Source organism: Micromys minutus (genome assembly GCF_963924665.1).
Source record: "Micromys minutus genome assembly, chromosome: 25".
In the NCBI taxonomy this organism is placed as follows: Eukaryota; Metazoa; Chordata; class Mammalia; order Rodentia; family Muridae; genus Micromys; species Micromys minutus.
In genome coordinates, this window is record NC_137960.1 from 3,942,978 (window position 1) to 3,963,196 (window position 20,219).

The 20,219-nt window shown below is 55.3% G+C and overlaps 1 protein-coding gene across 1 annotated transcript in view; it reads left to right on the top strand.

The window, feature by feature from the left end:
• The window catches only part of PACSIN1 (protein kinase C and casein kinase substrate in neurons 1), a 44,159-nt gene extending 25,117 nt beyond the window's left edge, over positions 1 to 19,042 (top strand). The window contains exons 2-10 of the mRNA XM_080937677.1: positions 11,093 to 11,208; positions 11,999 to 12,155; positions 14,182 to 14,417; positions 14,805 to 14,960; positions 15,053 to 15,228; positions 16,214 to 16,334; positions 16,430 to 16,557; positions 17,089 to 17,276; positions 17,664 to 19,042. Of these exons, the coding sequence (XP_080793803.1) occupies positions 11,155 to 11,208; positions 11,999 to 12,155; positions 14,182 to 14,417; positions 14,805 to 14,960; positions 15,053 to 15,228; positions 16,214 to 16,334; positions 16,430 to 16,557; positions 17,089 to 17,276; positions 17,664 to 17,773 (1,326 nt within the window). The 5' untranslated portion in view covers positions 11,093 to 11,154 and the 3' untranslated portion in view covers positions 17,774 to 19,042. The remainder of the gene's footprint in view (positions 1 to 11,092; positions 11,209 to 11,998; positions 12,156 to 14,181; positions 14,418 to 14,804; positions 14,961 to 15,052; positions 15,229 to 16,213; positions 16,335 to 16,429; positions 16,558 to 17,088; positions 17,277 to 17,663) is intronic.
• The last annotated feature ends 1,177 nt before the right edge of the window (positions 19,043 to 20,219 follow it).

A 20,219-nucleotide genomic window follows, 5' to 3' on the forward strand; every position in this document is an offset into this window, starting at 1 on the left:
ACCCCAACAAGGCCACACCCATCCCAACAAGGCCACACCTTCTAATAGTGCCACTCCTTGGCCAGCATATCCAAACCATCACACAGTCATAAGCTACCATATAGGTTCTAAGAACTGAACTCAGGTCTCTGAAAGAGCAGCCAAGGCTCTTAGCCCAAGTGCTCTCTTGTTCAATGAAGAGTTATATGTATGTGTATATGATATATGTGCGTGTATGTGTATGTGTGCAGGCACGAACGCACTCATACACACACACACATATTTTAAAAGAAAAAGCGGTGCAGCATACTGGTAGAGCACTGTCATCCCGTGTGTGAAGCCCTGCTTCAGTGCCCAGTACCAAAAAAAGGAAAACCAAAACCAAAGAGACTTTTTTTTTTTTTCCATTTTGTTTTTATCAAAACAGATTTTGTTTTCTGTTTTACCTGCCCTCTCTGGGGAACAGCACTGGGGTGGTGGAGCTCGGCCATTGAAACAAAACTAGAGAGTGAATCTTAGCAGGGGAGGCTGGGGGACCCATGGAACGTGTGCGGAACTCTGTGACCCCAGAGTGCGGACTGCACTGATCTTGTTCTAGGAGCATCTACATGCAGAGGTACCACAGGCGTGGTGAACCGTGCTTGTGGGAAGTAGGAGCTTCCCTTAATCAATCACCGGGAAGGGTGAGGAGGTGCAGATGGGGAAATACACAGGAAGGAAATATGAGCCTGGAGCCACAAGCAATAGCACAACCCCATGTCATGTCCTTGTGATGGAGAGGTTTGTGGTCCAGGTCGGTCCCCTCCGCCCTCAGTGTGCCAAGGGCCAGAGTGCCCTTAGCCACAGAATGTGTGCCCCCCCAACACACACACAAGGTTGTTGGCAGCAGAGAAGGGTCCCCAAGCAACAGACGCTACAGTGACCCTTACCTCGGTGTTAGTGTCAGCTGGGTACAGATGTCCTGTAGGTCATGCTGTATATCCTGGTCTCCGGTCCTCTGTCTCTGGCCACTACTCCTCCTGGGTTGGGTCACAGGGCTGTGCGGGGCTCCAGGTAACATGAGGTTTGGATCACAAAGAGGAGTTTCAGGGTGGGGTGGAGGTGGCCCGCCTTCAGCAGCACAGCTGAGCCAAATGGTCCAGCTCATTAGTACGGGGTGGAGCCCCATAGTCACTTCCTGTCTGTGGAGCAGTGCATGGTTCAGGTCTAGGTCAGGGCACTTTGCTGTGTTCAGGGAGCGTCCTCACACCCAGGCTGAGGGGTCAAATGGGTAGCTGAGATTATATGGGAAGTTTGTGTGTTGTGGGTACTGGATCAGTGTACACATGTGTGCCCACGTCTTAAAGATGTGTGATGGCTCATGTTAGTATTGTACATGTATGTGCTTCATGTGCACTGGTGAGCTGGGTCACAGACTTGTGGAAATGCATGCATGCAAATGCATGTAATAGATACACGTGTATGTTATGAGTACCAGTGTGTGCTGACACAGGTGGATGCAGGAATCAGATATGTATGTGGAGATGCCTAGAGGTCGGCACTAAGGGGCCTCAGGGTTGGCATCAGAGGCCGGGTGCCAACAGCAAACTTGAGAGCTTTTATGACTCAGGTGATTCAGTCTATAAAGTGGAACACTCAGAAGGCAGAGGCAGAAAGATAGGGAGTTCAAGGCCGGCCTCAGTTCCACAGTGTATAAGACACAGCTACACACACAGACACACACACACACACAGACACACAGCTACACACATACACAGGCACACACACAGACACAGACACACACACACAGACACACACAGACACAGACACACAGCTACACACATACACAGACACACAGCTACACACATACACAGGCACACACAGACATAGACACACAGCTACACACATACACAGGCACACACACAGACACAGACACACAGCTACACACACAAACACACACACACAGACACACAGCTACACACAGACACAAACACACAGCTACACACACAGACACACACACACACAGACACACAGCTACACACACATACACACAGGCATGCACACACACAGACACACACATGTGGTTGCTCTTTCAGAGGACTTGACTTTGACTCCCAGCGCCCATATCTGAGGATCTCTGCAGCTCTAAAAGAACCAATGTCTCTGTAGGCACAGGCGTGAATAAATAAAATAAATCTTAATAGACAACAACAAGCAATCTGGGGACCATGGAAATGGCTCAGTCAATAAAATACTTGCTTCAAGAGCCTGAGACCTGAGTTCAAATCCCAAATGACTACATAAAAAACAGAGTCGCAGTGTGACACATGCCTATAATTCCAGCAATAGGGGCTCTCTGGTTAGCTAGTGCAGGCCAGCTGGTGAGCTCCTGAGGAACCAAGCCTCCACACACGCATGCATTGAAAAAAATATCCCGTGTGTGTGTGTGTGTGTGTGTGTGTGTGTGTGTGTGTTCGCGCGCGCGCGCACATGCATGTTTAGAAACAGGATCTCTCTGTGTATCTTCTACTTTCCTGGAACTTGCTCTGTAAACCAGTCTGGACCTGAACTCAAAGAGATCTGCCTGCCTCTGCCACCTGAGTTCTGGCCACCACTGCCAGCCAATTACCGTTATTGTTAATAAAGCTGTATGGTGGGGCTCATGATCCAGCACTACGGAGGCAGAGGCAGGAGGATCTCCTGCGAGTCTGCGCAGTGAGGCCCAGGTTAGTCAGGACAGCACAGCGAGGCTGTCTCAAACATAAATCCATTAATCCGTATAATGGGTATAAACTCATGGTACTGGATGGTGAGTCGGTATTTCAGTCAATCTTGCAGGATTGGGGGTGGGGGGTCTGATCACTGAGCCCCAATGATTAGCGTTCGGTGAAGTGTGAAGACCAGAGCAGGAGCGTCACGTGGCCTGCAGTGAGGTTGGCCGCGGGGGGGCTGGGGGGGTGTCCGGCAAACCCGTGGCGGCTGCGAAAATTCACGAGAGGCGGCGCGCCTGCGCCCGGGTCACCGCGGCGTGGTGCAGAAAGAGGGCGTCCCCTGCCGTCCATCCAGAGAGGACGTCTGTGCGCAGCATTGCCCGGTTGCCATAGAAACGAGCAGCGGGCGGTGGGTGGCTGGGGAAGGAGGCGGGTCGGGAGGGGGGGAGGCCGGCGCGTGGGGGCGGGGAGCTGGCTCCTGCAGTTCGGGCGCTGTCGACTCCCGAGCCAGACCGCGCCGGAGGGGACCCCGAGGACCGAGCCCGACGCCAGGCGCCCTCCCCCCCCCCCCCCGCGTCTTGCCCGCTGCCACGGAGCAGGTGGCTAGCCAGCCCTTCAGACCCTGGCCTGGCCCAGCAGGGGCAGTAAGCGCTCACCTGTCCCCAGCTTGGTGCCCAGCCGGGCTCAGGTAGGCGATGGGGGTCTGGAGAAGTCTGCATGGAGAGTGGGGACCCGGTGCCCCTGCCTTCCTGCTGGCTGCACCTGGTAACAAGCGTGCAGGTCTGTGCAGGTCCATGCTGGTCCGAGGGGCTCTGAGGACCAGGGACCTGCTCTCTGCATCGCATCGGTACCATAGGCGCGACTTCTAGAGCTGCCTCCTTCCCTAGGGGCAACGGGCTTAAGAGTCTTACCACAGTGCCCTGTTTCCCCTAGGTCAGTGTCAGACAGGGAGGGGCCAGGCGTGGGGAGAAGTGTGTTTGTCTCCCACCCCCGCTCTCCTGCTGGTATGCCTTGCCCTCTGCGGCCAGACCCACTGGCCATTTGTCACGAACCAGAGCCTCTGGGATGACTCCTGGGTGGGCTTGTAGAGTGGGCTGAGTCAGCCCAGTCGTTCCCCCTCCGTTCCCCCTCAGTGCTCTTCTCGTCAATGGGATGACAACCTGCAACTCTCAAAAGGGCTCCTGTCCCAGCCCCCAGCCAGCCCGGGGATCTCTGTGCTGTGGGTATGCTGGTGGCCTTCCTCCGCTTCTCTGTGCTCCTGGGGACCTGCTCCCTGCTACTCCGGGAACAGGGACACTGCAGAGACACCACCGCCGCTGCTGCTCCGGGGGAGGGGCAGATCGGAAGTGAGCAGGGGTGGCCCGGAACCCCTGCAGAGGGCCAGAGCAGGCTACCTTGAGAGTGGGCTAGGGCCAGAATGCTTTCAGGAAGCGTGGGGCTCCCTCCTTCCCATGCGAGGCAGGATGGGAGCCTGTGTGGTTTACGGTGGTGCTGATTTCTGCAGATGTCAAGTACACAGTCTGGGAGTGTGGGACGGATTCACGCCCAGAAATCAGGGCAGAGAGGGCAGAGGTGTGCGTGGGCAAGAACCGGGCCAGGGGTGCAGATAACCGTCTCTGAACTCCGCCTCGGTCCTTTTCCCTCCCTCGCTGAAGCTTTGAGTTGGTATGCCTCGCCCTCTGTGGCCAGACCCACTGGCCTCAGGGCAGTCAGCTTGACCTCCCAGCAGGGCTTAGTGTCTGGAAGGTAGTGGCTTTTAGTCAGCACCTGCCCCTAGCTTGACCTCTGCTTCCTCCTTCCCCGCCCTGCCTGCCCCCTCCCCACATCCCTCTTCTTGGCAGTTTTTACATGATATTTAGCATATACTCCATTGCCACTAGACTCAGGATGGGGTACCCCCTGGGGGGTGTGTAACTCATCTCCAGTTGTCTGCAGCCAAACCACCTGCTTGGTAACCAGGCTGAGACCTCACTTTCCGCGGGAGCTTCTTCCACATAAGAGAGAGCCGGAGGAAAACCCTGGTACTCAAAGGCCTGGAGCTGAGGGGGGCCTGGGCTCCCCAAAGCAGCTCCATCCAGTCTATGTCAGCTGCCCAGACCCCAATTCCAAAGTCACCCTTCCACATCTCTCAGCAGTAAGGGTCTTCCTGACTCCAGACGCACAGTATTTCCACACCCACCTTCTCTTCCTTCCTGTAACTGCCTCTTCCGGGTATCCTGCTCTCCAGCCGTGAGCCACAAGGCTCTGTTCTCTGCCCACTGTAGGGCTTCTCTGCAAACCTTGGCAATGGAAGCTAGACTACACCCCATATCTCCCTCAGTCCTTGTGTAGTGGCTTCTGTTTGGCTGGGACAGAAACTCCGGTGTCCTGAGCTGGAAGACCTGGATACATCCTCCACCTGCCCCCCCCACCCCCCACCCATAGAAGCCCTGATTCCACTTCAGTGTCTTTGAGCTGGCTGGGCCCTCTGGCTGAGTGCTCCTCAGAGCCCTTTTTATTGTCTCCCTCTGGTCTTGGTTCAGAGACCTTAGAAAGGCCTTCTCTGGCCATCTGCAGTTAAGTAGGGTGGTGGTTGTCCCCAGCTGTCGTTCCCCGTCCCTTTCTGTGCCCAGGTTCTCCATTTCTTGCCTTTGGAATTTCATCCCCACAGGTTCAGACGTCTCTCCAATTGCAGCTTGCATCCTTCCTGAAAGCCATGGCTGCCACACGAGTCCCAGCCTCAGGGCTTTGTATCTTTAGCCTCTGGGATTTGGTTCTCAAAGTGGGAGGGCGGTGTCCTGGCCTGGGCAGTGGTCCAGCGACGCAGGCAGGATTGGTGATGTGACTCCCTTTGAGAGGCTGAAAAACAGGGAGAACAAGGTGCTACATCTGCCTTCACCAAACTCCATCTTGCCATTGAAGAGAGCCAACGCTCCCTTCTCTCTGTCACCTGGATTCTGTACCATGGGGAAACCGATTCGTCCCTAGCAGGAGTGTAACCCATGCCCACAGAGGCAGCAAGACAGACAGACAGCCTGGTGCCTAGAGAGGCCACCAGCATTTGATCACCGGTTAAGGTGATAAACCCAGACCAGAGGGTAGGTGGCTTTACTCTCAGACAGCCTACACTTCTGCTCCCCACTTATGGGCGCCTCACAAAGGTCCCCCCAAACTTAGCCCCGAGACAGGTGGGAAGGTAGAGTCCCTGGAAACCTAAAACAGAGGAATCTAGAACCCCTTGGATCCCTGAGTCCTTCAGGCTTGGGGTGAATCCCAAGCCTCACTCCCGCTAGGCAGTTCTAGGTGCACCTCCCCCCAACCAGCTTCTCAATGAGGAAACTGAGGCACCAGCCATGGGAGTAGCCTGCCTACAACTGAGAAGGGGGAGAGCTGAGATTTGAACCCAGTCTTCAACCCTACATATGGCGTGGGCAGTACACCTCAAAGCTGACGTGGTGCCTGAGCCGACTCTGAAGGGGAGGTGTGAGGAGAGGCTGGATAGGGCTGGGAAGTCAGGAAGAGAGGCAGAGGGGTGGCACACTTGGGGGAGAGTGACCAGAGGGGGCTTGTGGGCTGAAGTGGGGGCAGGGCACACAGCACCTCACAGCTAAGCCCCCCCCTTTTGCTTTACTACATTGGAGTCCCGAAAGAAGCTTGTCCGCCCTGCCCATCTCTAAGGAAGGCAGTGATGGAAGCCACGGGTGTGTGTAGAACCTGAGACAGCTTCGGCTGGCCAGGAGGTCTGGAGGGACACTGCAGTGCTGGGCTGAACACCTGGGAACAGGGACATAGGAGGACCCAACCAGCCCAGAGTCTCCTGCCTGCTGTGTGACCTTGGCCTGCTGCTTTACCTCTCTGAGCCTCACCTGCCCTGTAGGACTGAAGAGCCTATCTCCGTGGGTTGTGGAGGAAGAGGATGCATGTGAAGAAGAGGCAAGCACATCCGTAGGTGACCAGAACCCACGGGTGTTTTTGCCTCTGTTCATATGTGGGGAAACTGAGATTCCATTCCCATTAAGAGATGTAGCCAGGATTTTCCTGGTGACAGGTGGTAGTCAGAGCCCCATTCAAGGGTGCACTGGCCTCACAGAGGGCTCCCCTGAAAGGGTTGTCATAGTACCCACACTAGGAGCAGCCAATGAATAACGAAGGGTGACCTCAGAAACAGCCCTTTTTACAGATGGGACAACTGAGGTGCAGAAGGAGTTTGAAGTTAGCCTGCTGGCTCCCCTCTGTGTTGTAAGACTACAGTGGACAGCTTCTCTGCCAGGGTCAAATCCTAACTGGGACACTAGGTCTTCTCATGATTGAAGGGACGGCAAGTCCCTCCCCTAAGGATTTCTGAGGAGACAGCTGAACTGTGTGCAAAGGTCTGCGACACCTGCCACAGAGCTCAGCAAGGCTCTGGTTCCCCGATGCCTCCGTATCTGGCTTCCTCTTCACCTCCTGAGGGGTGGGGCTCAGAAGGAACCAGTCCTGCGGGGACTATAGCTGTGGCCAGGGTCGGATGCAATTCACTGTTTACATCAGTGGCTCTGGATGTGCCATCTTAGCTGCCCCGTGCCTCAGTTTCTCTATCTGTCCATGTAGATGACGTACCTAGCATGTACACCAGCACACCCAGGAAATACCAGCTGGCGACGGCCAAGCCTGATACCAACCGTGCCAGGGGCTGCAGCTCAGCCTAGCATGAGAGAGGCCGAGAAGGAGAGTGACTTGTCAGTTCACACGGCTTCTGATGCTCTGATATCCCAGGACATTCCGTCACCAATTGGGAGGAGCCGGGCGTGGCAATTCTTCGGGGGAACCCATAGCATCCTGGCATTGCTCTGAATTCTGGTCCAAATGCCTGAGAAACGTGTGCATTTCCTATCCCTAGCCTTAGGGGGCTGGGGAAGCTGGGGTTCCCATGCTGTTGGGCAAGGAAGCAGCCTGGCAGCTTCCTCTTTCTTCTGCCCCCAACTTCCTGCCCCGCCCCCCGCCAGCTGGCTGGACTTGGGTGTGCACGCTGTAGGAGGGCTCCATCCGCCACTACCAAAGCCACCCACCCTTGACTCTGCCCAGGGATGCACAGAGAACATACTGTGCCAGCTGTGTGCCCCTTCAGTCTAACCAGGTGGGCATCGGACATGAGCCCCAGAGTCAAGCCCTCCAGCTGCTGTTCGCCGTGTACAGAACATAGGACAGACAACCCTGGTGCCGGCTGGCTGTCACCATGACCCTCATGGCCTGAAGTAGTGCTGGGCAGCTGGTCCCCATGAAATTACATTTACCCCCCACCCCCATACATACACCGTCGCGTTCCCATGCCCTGAACACACTCTTCACAGCGACATCTCTGGGCTGTGCATTTCCCCCTCTATGTGACTTGGCGATGACCACCTGTTGTTACTGATGGTGAAAGGCTGGAGGGAAACTGGGTGTGGTGGCCTCTTGTCTAGAAAGTCCAGGAGCCCGTTGGACATGTTACAGAAAGTGCCAGATGCCGGCCACGTCCACTTCCTGACCCCTGACAGAAAGCCCTGTCATTAAGAAGACGTGGCGCTTTGTGGGAGAGGAAGCTCTTCCTGCCTTGGCGTGCTCCTGTCTGTCTGTGCTACTGAGAACTAATTTGATGTCACCCTGCTTCCACTACCCCACCTTGTCTGCCTCCCCAACCACTTTCCCTCATGGGTCGGACCCCGAGGGGCTGGGATTCGGAGGACCTAGAGTCGGCCATGGGCTGGGCTTCTTAATTCATTTCACTTGTTTAATTAATACTGTTTTGTTTTTGATCATGTATATTGCGTATATTTGTGTGTGCGGTGCCTGGTGTTCCAGCTGGTCATGGGGTGCTGGGAGTCGAACTTGGGTCACCTGGAGGAGCAGCAAGCATCGCTAACCACTGAGTCATCCCTCCATCCCCTCATCTAACTCTTAAGTCATTTCCCAGCAAAGCCTGGAGGGTTGAGAATGGACTTTTCAAGGGCCACATGCTACCTCAGCTGGGAGTCCAGGAGAGCCCAGGGAGCCATGCTGCCTGTGGCCTGTGCATTCTTAGCCTGACACACCAGGGCATAGCCACACTGCCCCTACTGTGTGCTGAGGGGACACCCTCTAGCCGAACTCCCAGCTGGCCATCCTTTCCTCTTAGGCTGGAGGGTGGGGTTGGTTCGGATTGTTGCTTTCGAGACAGGGTCAAGCTATGTAGCCCTGGATGTCCTCTATAAACTTAGCTGACCTCAAATTCGGAGATGTCCTCCTGCCTCTGAAGGTCTGCACCACCACACTCAACTTTCTTTTTTAATTTCTTTTACTTTATGTGGATGGATGTTTTGCCTGCATGTGCATTTGTATGAACATTACAGACAGAGCCCATGGCGGCCAGAGAGAGCATTGGGTCCCTGAGGCAGGAGCTAGCTGGTTGCGAACCACCGTGGGTGCTGGGAATTGAAGTCAGGTCCTCTGGAAGAGCAGCCAGTGCTCTTAAATACCGCCCCTGCCATACCACCTTTGTTTTGGTTTTGACATATAGTTCATGTGCTGAGGTGGCTCAGTGGGTAGAGCACGCACGTACAGACCTGTGGCCCTCAGTCTGGATCTCCGAAGCATCTGTGTTCCAGCTAGCTCTCTATTGGTGCGATAAACACGGTTTTTGAGCCAGGGGTGTCCTATGTAAACGAAGCCGACCTCAAACTCAGGGATGTCTTCCTGCTTCCTGAGTGCCGGTGTTGAATGTCTGCACCACCAAAAGCCACGCAGGACGGAAGGGTTTATTTGGCTGACACTTCCCAGTCCCAGTTGATCTTTAAGGGAAGTCAGGCAGGAACTTGGGCAGGAGCAGAGACGGGAAACATGGAGGACCGTTGTTTACAGGTTTGCTCAGCCTACTCTCTCACGGGGCCCAGGACTACCTGCCCAGGGGTGGCATTGCCACATCAACCATAAACCAAGAAAATTGCCTCCACTTTCCCGCTGGACCCAGTGTGATAACAGCCTTACTCGTTCCTTGGAGCTGACTAGCTTTTCAATTATGTTTTGTGGCCTTCCCCAAATAGTTTCTCTCTTATATATACTTTCCGGATAGGCTGATCTGCACACGTTACTTTGGAGGCGTGGCTTAGGATGGGGTGGGAGCTGTCTGCACTGTACTTTACTTAGCCCCAGAGAGGTGGATTCGGGTCACTCCCAGCCTTTGGTGTCAACCCCACACTGTTGCAGTGGGCCAGCTTGTATACGCTTGCCTGGCACCCTGAAGATGAATTTCCTAGAGGCAGTGTTGTGGGGTCGGGTGGGGGGGGACCTCTGTCCGGTGAGCCTGAGTGTCACATGTCATCCAATTCCCCACCAATTTGGCTGAAGAGGCTTGTGGCCATTCAGATTTTCAGTCCCAGGTGACACAGGAAAGCCACACTGGGTCCTTTACAGGGATTGGGTACCAGGCCAGAGCAAATGGAGAGGTGAGGCTGGGGGCGGGGCATCCCTGACCAAGGATCCTCGTGGGTTGGTCCCACTTGCCCTGAGTCTGAGGGGCAGTGGTTGCTAAGAGATGGGGTGTACCTGCCCTCTCTAGGAGGAACTGAAGCTTGGGGAGGTAGGCCACCCTAACCCAGATACCGCACTGTTCACAGTACAGTTCCCATGGCTGCCTTGCACAGACAAGGAGCCATGGCTGCCTCTTTGAAGGCCCCTTGGCCCTCTGTGGTGGTTTCCTGATGATTGAGGCCCAGTAGGGGAGGGGTTGCCCCCTGGTCCCTGGGGCAGACCGTGGCCTAGATTGGCCGACTGTGATGTCTGGTGACAGATCCAGGGCAGACACAGCACCCCGGCATGTTGTATAGATCACAGTGTGACCCCAGGGCCAGAAAGCCACATGCTCATACATGTGGGGGAAGGCTTGTGAGCAGCTTAATGGGGTTCTTGAGACAAGGCCAGGATGGTCAAAGCGGATGGACAGGGGCCTAAGTGGAAGAATCGAAGGAGCCCCTAGATCAGGATGTAAATGACAGAGAGGTTTCCTGTCAGCTTCCAGGGAATTGTGTGGCAGAGGCTGGGGCTCTAGGGGCTGAGACCAGGAGCTCTGCATTGGAGTCAGAGGAATCCAGACCTAGTGTCAGGATCCAGCTGGGTCGCGGTCAGGCTAAGCAGAGGGGAACAGTGCTCAGCAAGGAAGCCCACTGGTGCTCACTGGTAGAGAGAAGGCTTGGGGAGGCGGGAGGGAGGGCTTCTGTAGAAGGCGGCATGAGAACCGTTCAGCTGGGAGGCGGGAGGAGCAAGTGTGGAGAGAGATGTTGAGATGTGTATCAGGAACTTCAGATTATCCTCAGAACGGTAAGCCCTGCCAGGAAGCCCCCTTCCCAATTTGAGGCTCATCCCAGGGAACCTTCCTTCTCCATGGGAGTCAGGGACACAGACCTGGAACAGGGCCACTTCCCTCACCTCTGATCTCTCTCCTGCCCTTGCAGCTTGTGAGCAGCAAGCCTGCTAACTGCAGACCCACACCTGCCCAGCCCCCTTCAGTGGCACCATGTCCGGCTCCTACGATGAGGCCTCAGAGGAGATCACCGATAGCTTCTGGGAGGTAAGTGGAGCTACCGCCTGTCCCCCATTCAACCCGAGACCTCAGCCTTGTACCCAGACTCCCTTGGACCCCTTCAAAAACCCCAGTGTCCAATAGGAGGTGAGGTCTTGAAACAGGGCTAGGAATAATGCCCCCAGCTCTTGCCAAGCAGCGGCCCCAGAATATGCCTGTAACATTTCATACTCTAGGTCCAAGCCTGCAGACTGGATGACTTCCAGCCCTACACACCGGCATCCGCTATACTGTATGGTTGTCATGGCTTACCGGCCGTTCCCACTGTACCCCTCTGCATGGTGGGCAGGGGAGGACTTTTAAACCAGAAAGTAGGGTGAGCCAGGAGACCCCCATACCCCGTAGAGGTAGGGATGAGACTACAAGCCAGCATTTCAGGAGCCTCTGAGAGTCTCGGAGCCCTGGAGAAAAAAAAACAATATTGCTTTTGGCTTTGGCAAGCAAAACAGAAACTGGCAGGCCTAGATTAATAAGTGCTCAAAGAGGTGCCCACAAAACATAATATTGTGTCGAGAAACAGCAGCTCCGTTCAAACTTATATGACTCGTGTAGATATAATAGAATTAGCTCACAAGGGCAAAAATGAATAATTCATTATAGCCCAAGTCCAAATTATATAAACCCCCCCCCCCCAATCTGCTTTTTGCCAGCAACCAGGAAGCTTCAGAGGAGGGGAGGGGCAAGGTGGAGGGCGGGAAGAGGCGGGAGGCGGCGCGCCCCCTGCAGGCCAGGGCCGGGATCACAGGGACCGCGCGGTCACTCGCTGCTCCGACGCCAGGTGGGGAACTACAAGCGGACGGTGAAGCGCATCGACGACGGGCACCGCCTGTGCAACGACCTCATGAGCTGCGTGCAGGAGCGCGCCAAGATCGAGAAGGCGTACGCGCAGCAGCTCACCGACTGGGCCAAGCGCTGGCGTCAGCTCATCGAGAAAGGTGCCCCACCCCCGGGCTCTAGCGGGTCCCCCAGGGCGGGCCCCGGTGCACCCAGCATTCCAGCTACAGAGCCTTTCACAACCAAAGACCAAAGGACCAAAGGGACCAAAGCGGGTCTCTTCATTTTCTCCATTTTCTCCTGCTTTGTATGACTCTAGACTAAACACCACACACACACACACACACACACACACACACAACTTTTTATTTATTGGAAGAGGCTTAATTTTTTAAAAAGATTTATTTGTTTATATCTATAAGTACACTGTAGCTGTCTTCAGACACACCAGAAGAGGGCATCAGATCCCATTACAGATGGTTGTGAGCCACCATGTGGGTGCTGGGATTTGAACTCAGGACCTCTGGAAGAGTAGAGAATGCTCTTAACCGCGGAGCCGTCTCTCCAGCCCAGAAGAGGCTTAATTTTGAGACAGAAATTTATGTAGCCCAGGCTGGCCTCCAGCTTTATATTCGACGGAGAAAGACCCTGCGGTCCTGATTCTTCAACCCCCCTCCCCAATCGATGATTTCAGGTGTGGACAGCCATGCCTAGCTTCTCTTTCTCCCTCTCACCCCTCCACCACTACTTTGAGACAGAAGCTCACTGTGTAGTGCTAACTGCCTAGAACGTGCTATGTAGCCCAGGCTGGCACTGAACTCCACTTGCCTCTGCCTCGTGAGTGTTGGGTTTAAATTGTGTACCGCCGTATCTGGATGCTGCCGCCACTTCCAATGCGTCCTCTCCTCCTCTTTAAGGTTTTGCTGTCTAGACCAAGCTGGCCAGACAGGCCTTTTCCATTAATATGCATACTTTTTATGAATGATTTGAAGGGAAATTAGCCCTATCACCCCCCTTCTCAAACTCTCCAAATATCAAGAACAATTGCTCATGCACCCTCCTGCTCTGTCAGAATCAGAACACTTAAAGCAGCTCATGCATAAGCTGAGCAGTGGGGGCTCACGCCTTTAATCCCAGTACTCGGAGGCAGGAACAAGCTGGTCTCTATGAGCTTGAGGCTAGCCTGGTCTACAGAGCTTGTTGTAGGATAGCCAGGACTACACAGAAAATCAAGCAGGGCTGGAGAGATGGCTCAGCAGTTAAGAGCACCGACTGTTCTTCCGGAGGTCCTGAGTTCGATTCTAGCAACCACTTCACACCTACTTCTTCTCACAATGCCCCTCTCCTGGTGTGTCTGAAAACAGCTACAGTTCTCATATACATAAAATAAACAAATCTTAGAAAGAAATAGTTCATACACTTTTTTTTTTTTTTGAGAGGTTGCTCTCAAATTCTCTAAACAGCCTAGGGGCCTAGGGTGACCTTGAACTTCTGACACCCCAGTAAGCAGTTCTGGTTTAGGCAGTGCTGGAAATCCAACAGAGGGCTTCCTGTGTGCTAGGCGAGCATTCCACCCACTGAGCCACACCCCACCTCTGTGTACACAGTGGACAAGGGCAGTGGTCTGCCCTGGTCCAGGGCCTAAACCAAAGCACACTGAGCTTCCCGTTGCCAGGACCCTGGGCTCCTATAAAGCAGAGGTTTCAAGTTCAGGTTTCCTTGTGCTCAAGCTCAGAGTCTCCAGTCCTCGTGGGGACTGCACTGCCTAGCAGCAAGGGAATGTGAGGTCTGTTTCCCAGAGGCTTAGATCCTTGTCACTCTCCGCTGGTTTCCCCAGTTTCAGGTTCAGCATCTTTCCTAGAACACCTGTCCTGGGCCCAGCCCTGTTCTGAGCCTGCAGAGACCCCTGAGGCACACTCCGAAAAGGGAAACACCAAGTGGGAAGCAAGACAGACGCTGGAGAAGAACCCGTAGGGGGTTGCAGGCTAGTGTGAGAGCGGGACAATCAGGGAAGGCTTCCTGGCAGAAGCAGTCATCCTGGGTCTTAAGAGGAGGGATGGAAGTTCGGGGAGATTGCAGGAAAATATCTCTGTGGCCATGGGAAGAAAGCAGGAAGCCCCAAAGAGGAGAGGAATGTAGGCATTGGGCGCTGGGGGGCTCCCTGGAACTCGCTGACATTTCCTCCAGGTCCACAGTATGGCAGCCTGGAGAGGGCATGGGGTGCCATGATGACAGAGGCAGACAAAGTCAGCGAACTGCACCAGGAGGTGAAGAACAGCCTGCTGAACGAGGACCTGGAGAAAGTCAAGAACTGGCAGAAGGAAGCCTACCACAAGCAGATCATGGGCGGCTTCAAGGAGACGAAGGAGGCTGAGGATGGCTTCAGAAAGGCCCAGAAGCCCTGGGCTAAGAAGATGAAGGAGGTACCTCAGACAAGCAGGACAGTTGGCCAGGTCAAGGGTGGCGGGGTCACAGGAGGGCATCTGTGCATGGGGAGGCTACCACCAGGGAACACCCGCATCTTGCAGAAAGAGCTGTCCACACACGGTCTCTGGTACTACGGTATGTGATGTGCCCAGCACACAGCCGGCTGCCTCCACAAGATCCCTCTCATGCCTGGCACGTCTGCAGTGCCAAGAGGGGCAGCAACCCCAAATGAGCCCATAGGCCGGAGCCTCAGAGCCAAAGTCAGGACCAACAGCCCCCTGCCTCTTACAAGGGCAGCTCCACAGTGGAGGGGTGTGGAGTGGGCAGGCACGTGTTGCTGATGGGTGACCACATGTATGCCCACCCTGGCCCTCTCCCCGCAGCTAGAAGCAGCCAAGAAGGCCTATCACTTGGCTTGCAAGGAGGAGAAGCTGGCCATGACCCGGGAGATGAACAGTAAGACGGAGCAGTCGGTCACCCCGGAACAGCAGAAGAAACTCGTGGACAAAGTGGACAAATGCAGACAGGATGTGCAAAAGGTGGTCCTGTGGGGAGGTGGTGGTGGCGGGGTGGTCCTGAGGGTGCTGGCTGGAGCTGCAGGCCTGATAAGGCTCCACCCCGGTACCCGCAGACTCAGGAGAAGTATGAGAAGGTACTGGAAGATGTGGGCAAGACCACCCCGCAGTACATGGAGGGGATGGAGCAGGTCTTCGAGCAGTGTCAGCAGTTTGAGGAGAAGCGGCTAGTCTTCCTGAAGGAAGTCCTGCTAGATATCAAACGGCATCTCAACCTAGCGGAGAACAGCAGGTACCAGGCACGGCACGCTGGGTCACTGGAGTGCAACACCCCAGGCCCGGTGACCTGGAGGGGCGGGAGGACTCACAGGGAGAACCGGTAAGAGCCTGCAGATGCAGCTTCTGGACAGGTGAGCCGATGCCCAGCAGATTCCGTGGAAACACAGGCTTGGGTGCCAGTGGTGAGGCCACTGGGGCTGCATGCACCCACCGCTGCTCCCCAGAAAGCGTTCTGCTCAGGCCGGAGGGAAGACATAGCTCCGTTCCCCGCACCCATATCAGGTAGCTCACAACTGCCAGTAACTCCAGCTTCAGAGGGTCTGTCTTCCTCTTGCGGCCTCTGAGGACGCTCACAACTCTCACACACAGGCACACGCATATAAAATAAAATTAAAGAATAAATAAATCTTCGCGGGGAGAGACGGCTCAGCAGTAGAGAGCACTTGCTGCTTTTACAGAGGGCCAGAGTTAGATTCCCACCGCCCACATCAGGAGGCTCACCTGTGACCCAGACCTAAGGCCACTAACACACGTGTGCTATCTGCTATCTGCTCACGTGCACACCCGGATAAAAATACATCTTAAAAGAAAATCCTGCTGAATGTCTTTAATCCCCACTCTTGGGAAACAGTAGCAGGCAGATCTCTTATGAGTTCCCACGGTTACATAAAGAGATTCTGTATCAAAAGAAAACAAAGTAAGTTTTTTTTTAAGAAAGGGCTGGAGAGACGGCTCAGTAGTTACACACTGATCCCCTGCACCTACAGCAGGGGTGGCTTGAGGACACTCCTAAGTCCAGTTCCAGGGAATCCGGTGTCCTCTTCTGGCCTCCGAGAATACCAAGGACACGCTCGGCACACACCTACTCATGCAGACTAAACACCCATATGCATAAAATAAACACAGTTTTTAAAATGGAGGGAGGGGCTTTCCTTGCTGAGCATCTTGGCCTCTGAGTGGGCTGAGACGAAAGCCTACACCATCCCCCTCCCATACAGCTACATTCATGTCTACCGAGAACTGGAGCAGGCCATCCGAGGGGCCGATGCCCAGGAGGACCTCAGGTGGTTCCGCAGCACCAGTGGCCCCGGGATGCCCATGAACTGGCCGCAGTTCGAGGTGAGGATTGCCCAGGGTGCTGAAGTGGAATCCTAGGCAGGTTGGGAGGGGACTGCCGGTTTAGACCCCTAAGCCTGACTTCCCCCCACCTCCAGGAGTGGAACCCAGACCTTCCCCACACCACTGCCAAGAAGGAGAAACAGCCTAAGAAAGCAGAGGGGGCTACCCTGAGCAATGCCACTGGGGCTGTAGAATCCACATCCCAGGCTGGGGACCGTGGCAGGTGAGTACCTCCCATGGAGCTCCTGGGCAGGAGAGAGACCCACACACTGGGCTAGATGTTTTATCCAAGAAGACAAGAAATGACCCCAGACCATAGCTACTATGTGTCCTCTGAAAAACAGGTGGGTGATCCTTCAAGGCACCTTGCAGTGAGTCACAGGATAATCTAAGCACCCTCCCTCCTTACGTTAATGGATTCAAGCCTCTGACCAGTCAGAGAAGGAATAAATGTGTGCGTTTTAAGTCCAGAGAGACTAGGCAACGTGTCACACCTCAGAACCAGGGAAAGCTGTCTCGTATTTAGGGGTAGTGTCTCTCACAGGATCACACACACAGCCCTTGGGTCCTCCTTCCCACTAGCTGACATCCTAATGCAAACTGTTCAAGCTGAGGCTCACTGGCTGGGACCCCGCCCCGCGGATCTGACCTCAGCTCCAGCCTTATAGAATCCGGAGCCCTGCTCGGGCTTAGGAGAGGATGTTCTTACGGATGGGGTCAAGGCCACTGAGAGAGGTCTCCGTTTGCACCTAAGTGTTAGCAGCTATGACCGAGGCCAACCGTATGCCACCGAGTGGTCAGACGACGAGAGCGGAAACCCCTTCGGGGGAAACGAGGCCAACGGTGGGGCCAACCCTTTCGACGATGATGCCAAGGGAGTGCGTGTGCGGGCGCTCTATGACTATGATGGTCAGGAGCAGGATGAGCTCAGCTTCAAGGCCGGTACGGAGGGGGGAGGGGTTCGTCTGAGGGAGGGGAGGGGCTCCTCTGGGGGAGGGGAGGGGCTCCGCTGGGGGAGGGGTGGAGCAGGGGGACTAGGGGGAGGATACTGGGTGTGGCTTGAAGGTAGGAAGAGAGCAGGGGCTGAAGGAGAGGCCTGGCCTGGGCTGGGTAGTGCAAGGGTCTGGCTTGAAGACAGACTTTTCAAGGATTGGCGCGTAAGGGTAAGGGGTCAGAGCACGGAAACCCTGTGAGGTGCCGATTCAGGAGCATGGGGCAGCATTTGGGTGTTCAGTGGGGCTGTAGCCCTGAGTTGAAGTGTAGGTAGGTCGGATGGAGCACTGGGCAGAGAGATGCATTAACAAAGTGTCCCCGTGTCGCCCTCTCCAGGAGATGAGCTCACCAAGCTAGGAGAGGAGGACGAACAGGGTTGGTGCCGCGGGCGGCTGGACAGCGGGCAGCTGGGCCTCTACCCTGCCAACTACGTCGAGGCCATATAGCTACTTCGCTCTCCCGACTCCTCTCACTCCTTGTCCACCGCCTCCCCCCTCCCCCTCCCCTCACCATAGAGTTCCAGACATATTTTCCGATCAAGCTTTTATTTTTTTAAAAGTCAAAACAGAACAAAAAGAGGAAATACGAAGAGACAGCGTTTGCAGCCTACCTGGAGGCCAGGGGAGTGGGGCTTAGGACGATGGCCCCACCCCCAGCGTGGGCAAGGATCTTGGGACTTAACCCGGTGTCACATCTGGTCTACAGAGTCCACCAAAGAGTCTCCTGAGTCTTGAGGGAGATCTTCTGGATCCTTCTACCCTGTTCTGCCCCAGCTGCCAGCAGCTGCCCTGGTTACCTGAGCCCAGCTTCCTAAACTCTCCTGTCCCCTCTTCTCTCCTTCTTTAATCCCCCTTCTCTTAAAGGGCCCCCAATCTTTAGTCTTCCACTCGGCCCTGGGGGTGCTCTTTTCCTCCTAGAACCCAGACCAGTAAGGGGGGGAGGGGGAGAGAAATTGTCCCCTTTCTCTGTGGAAGTGTCTGGTGGGGGAGGGTCTCTTCTCTTCCCCAGAATTGAAGGCAGGTGAGAGGGACAGAGTCATGGCATCCCTGTCACACAGCAGAGGAAGAGGGAGAACAGACCGTCCAGGCTGTGCCAATTCTCCCAATGCCAAGCCCATTTTGAGGGGTGAAAACCCTAGCTGGGCCGGTGGACAGAAGGGGTTCTCCTCAGAGCCACTAAGCATCTTGCAGAGACCCTGCCCGTCTCCCGAGACCTTGGCACTGGGCAAAGCCTCCTCCCCTGAAGCCCAGGGCAAAGCCAGCAACAGTAGCAACCTCCTCCCATTCCCCAGGGAAGAGGCATTTGGCAACCCGTCCCCCTCCCTTCATGGTCATCCAGAAATGCCTCAACCCTCCTAATCACTGTGTCAACATCAGCCTTTGGGAGGCCAATCTACAGGGCTCTCACCTGGCCAACCAGGAGATTCAGGGGCGCAAGGGAGCCGCCAGGTCTCTCACGTGGCCTGCGCGGGGAAGACACCGGACTCGGAAGCATCCAGCTTGGCACTGTAAGGGGAAGCTGGCAGCTCAGGCTGGTGTGAAGAACAAACTCTGGATAGACACTATATCTTTATCCTTATCCTTGACCTTTTAGTCCCCAACATCCCCCCGAATGCTGGCAGCCCCCCCACTCCCATTTCTCTAAGCCTGAGTCTCCCTTAAAGAACTCTGGGGGTGGAAGGGGACACAGGGGCCCTTGCTTGTGGTTGGAAAGTAGGTGGCGAGCTCTCCCTTGGGTGGGTGGGGTGGGGAACAAGACAGTTGGCTAAGACCTCTTACAGTGGAAAGTGCTAAGAGGCTGTTTCTCTGGACCTTTGGGAACACAGATTTGAGAAAAGTCTCATACCGCTGGTGTCTGTCTGCCAGGCCTCTGGCCTAAGGACACCCTCTGACTCCTGGTGGCCTTTTGGGTCTCCAGGGAAAGATTATACCACCCATGTTCTCCAGGACCTTTTAGCTCTCTGCTGCTTCTCCCGTTACTGTCAGGTCATGGGCCTAAGCACTGGGGCTCTGACCTCCCCACCCCTTTCTCGTGAGTAGGGCTGTGGAAGGGCTTCTGTTGGACCAGCTCTCCCTCAGGAACAGGAGTGGGAGCATAGCACCCAAGGGACAGGGCTGTCATCGTCCACTTCCCTGTCACTGTTCATCCTAGGGGGCTCCAGCTGCAGCCCAGATTGGGTCCTGGGCCCCTCAGGACAAGAAGCAGGATTCACCCCCTCACCCCCTTCTCCACAGCTCCTCCTGCCTCCCCAGATGGCAGGCATTCTCCAGCTCTTACCTTCACCCTCACCTCAGAAAGACAAGAAGCCGCCATGTTTGCACCTTGGGGCCTGGGCTCCCCCTCTTTGCGCCAGTGGCTTCTCGGCACCTGGGGAGGGGCTGTGGCCCTGACAGTACCCCAGGCCCACCCCCACTCAGTATACTAGCTGCCCACTCACGGGCAGGAACTGGAAAATCCATCCCTTACAAACAACCACCTTCAAGGACCCCCATCTGGGACCAGACTTGGTCCTTAAGTTCCTCAGCATCCCAGTGTGGGAGGGTCTCCCCCTCTCCAGAAGTCCCCAGAGCCCCAAGCTGAGTCCCACCTGTTATTGCTGGTGTCAGGGAACCTCAACCTTGGGCTAGACCACACCCCTCGCCGTGTCCACACCCCAACCTGTACTCCCCAGGGGCCCCTTGATGCTGCACGGGACCCCGCAGGGCTCGGTCAGTGATGTGTTTTATCCCCAGTTAACCACCATCCTGTGGCCTGGTTCCAGGAGGAGCCCAGGTTACCCTACCACCCGCCGCCACTGCGTCTGCCACCCCAGGCTTTCTGACATCATTAGTCCCAACACTTGTGAAACTCCGAGACATACTATGGTCTCAGCAATGCACCTGTTTTGTACAT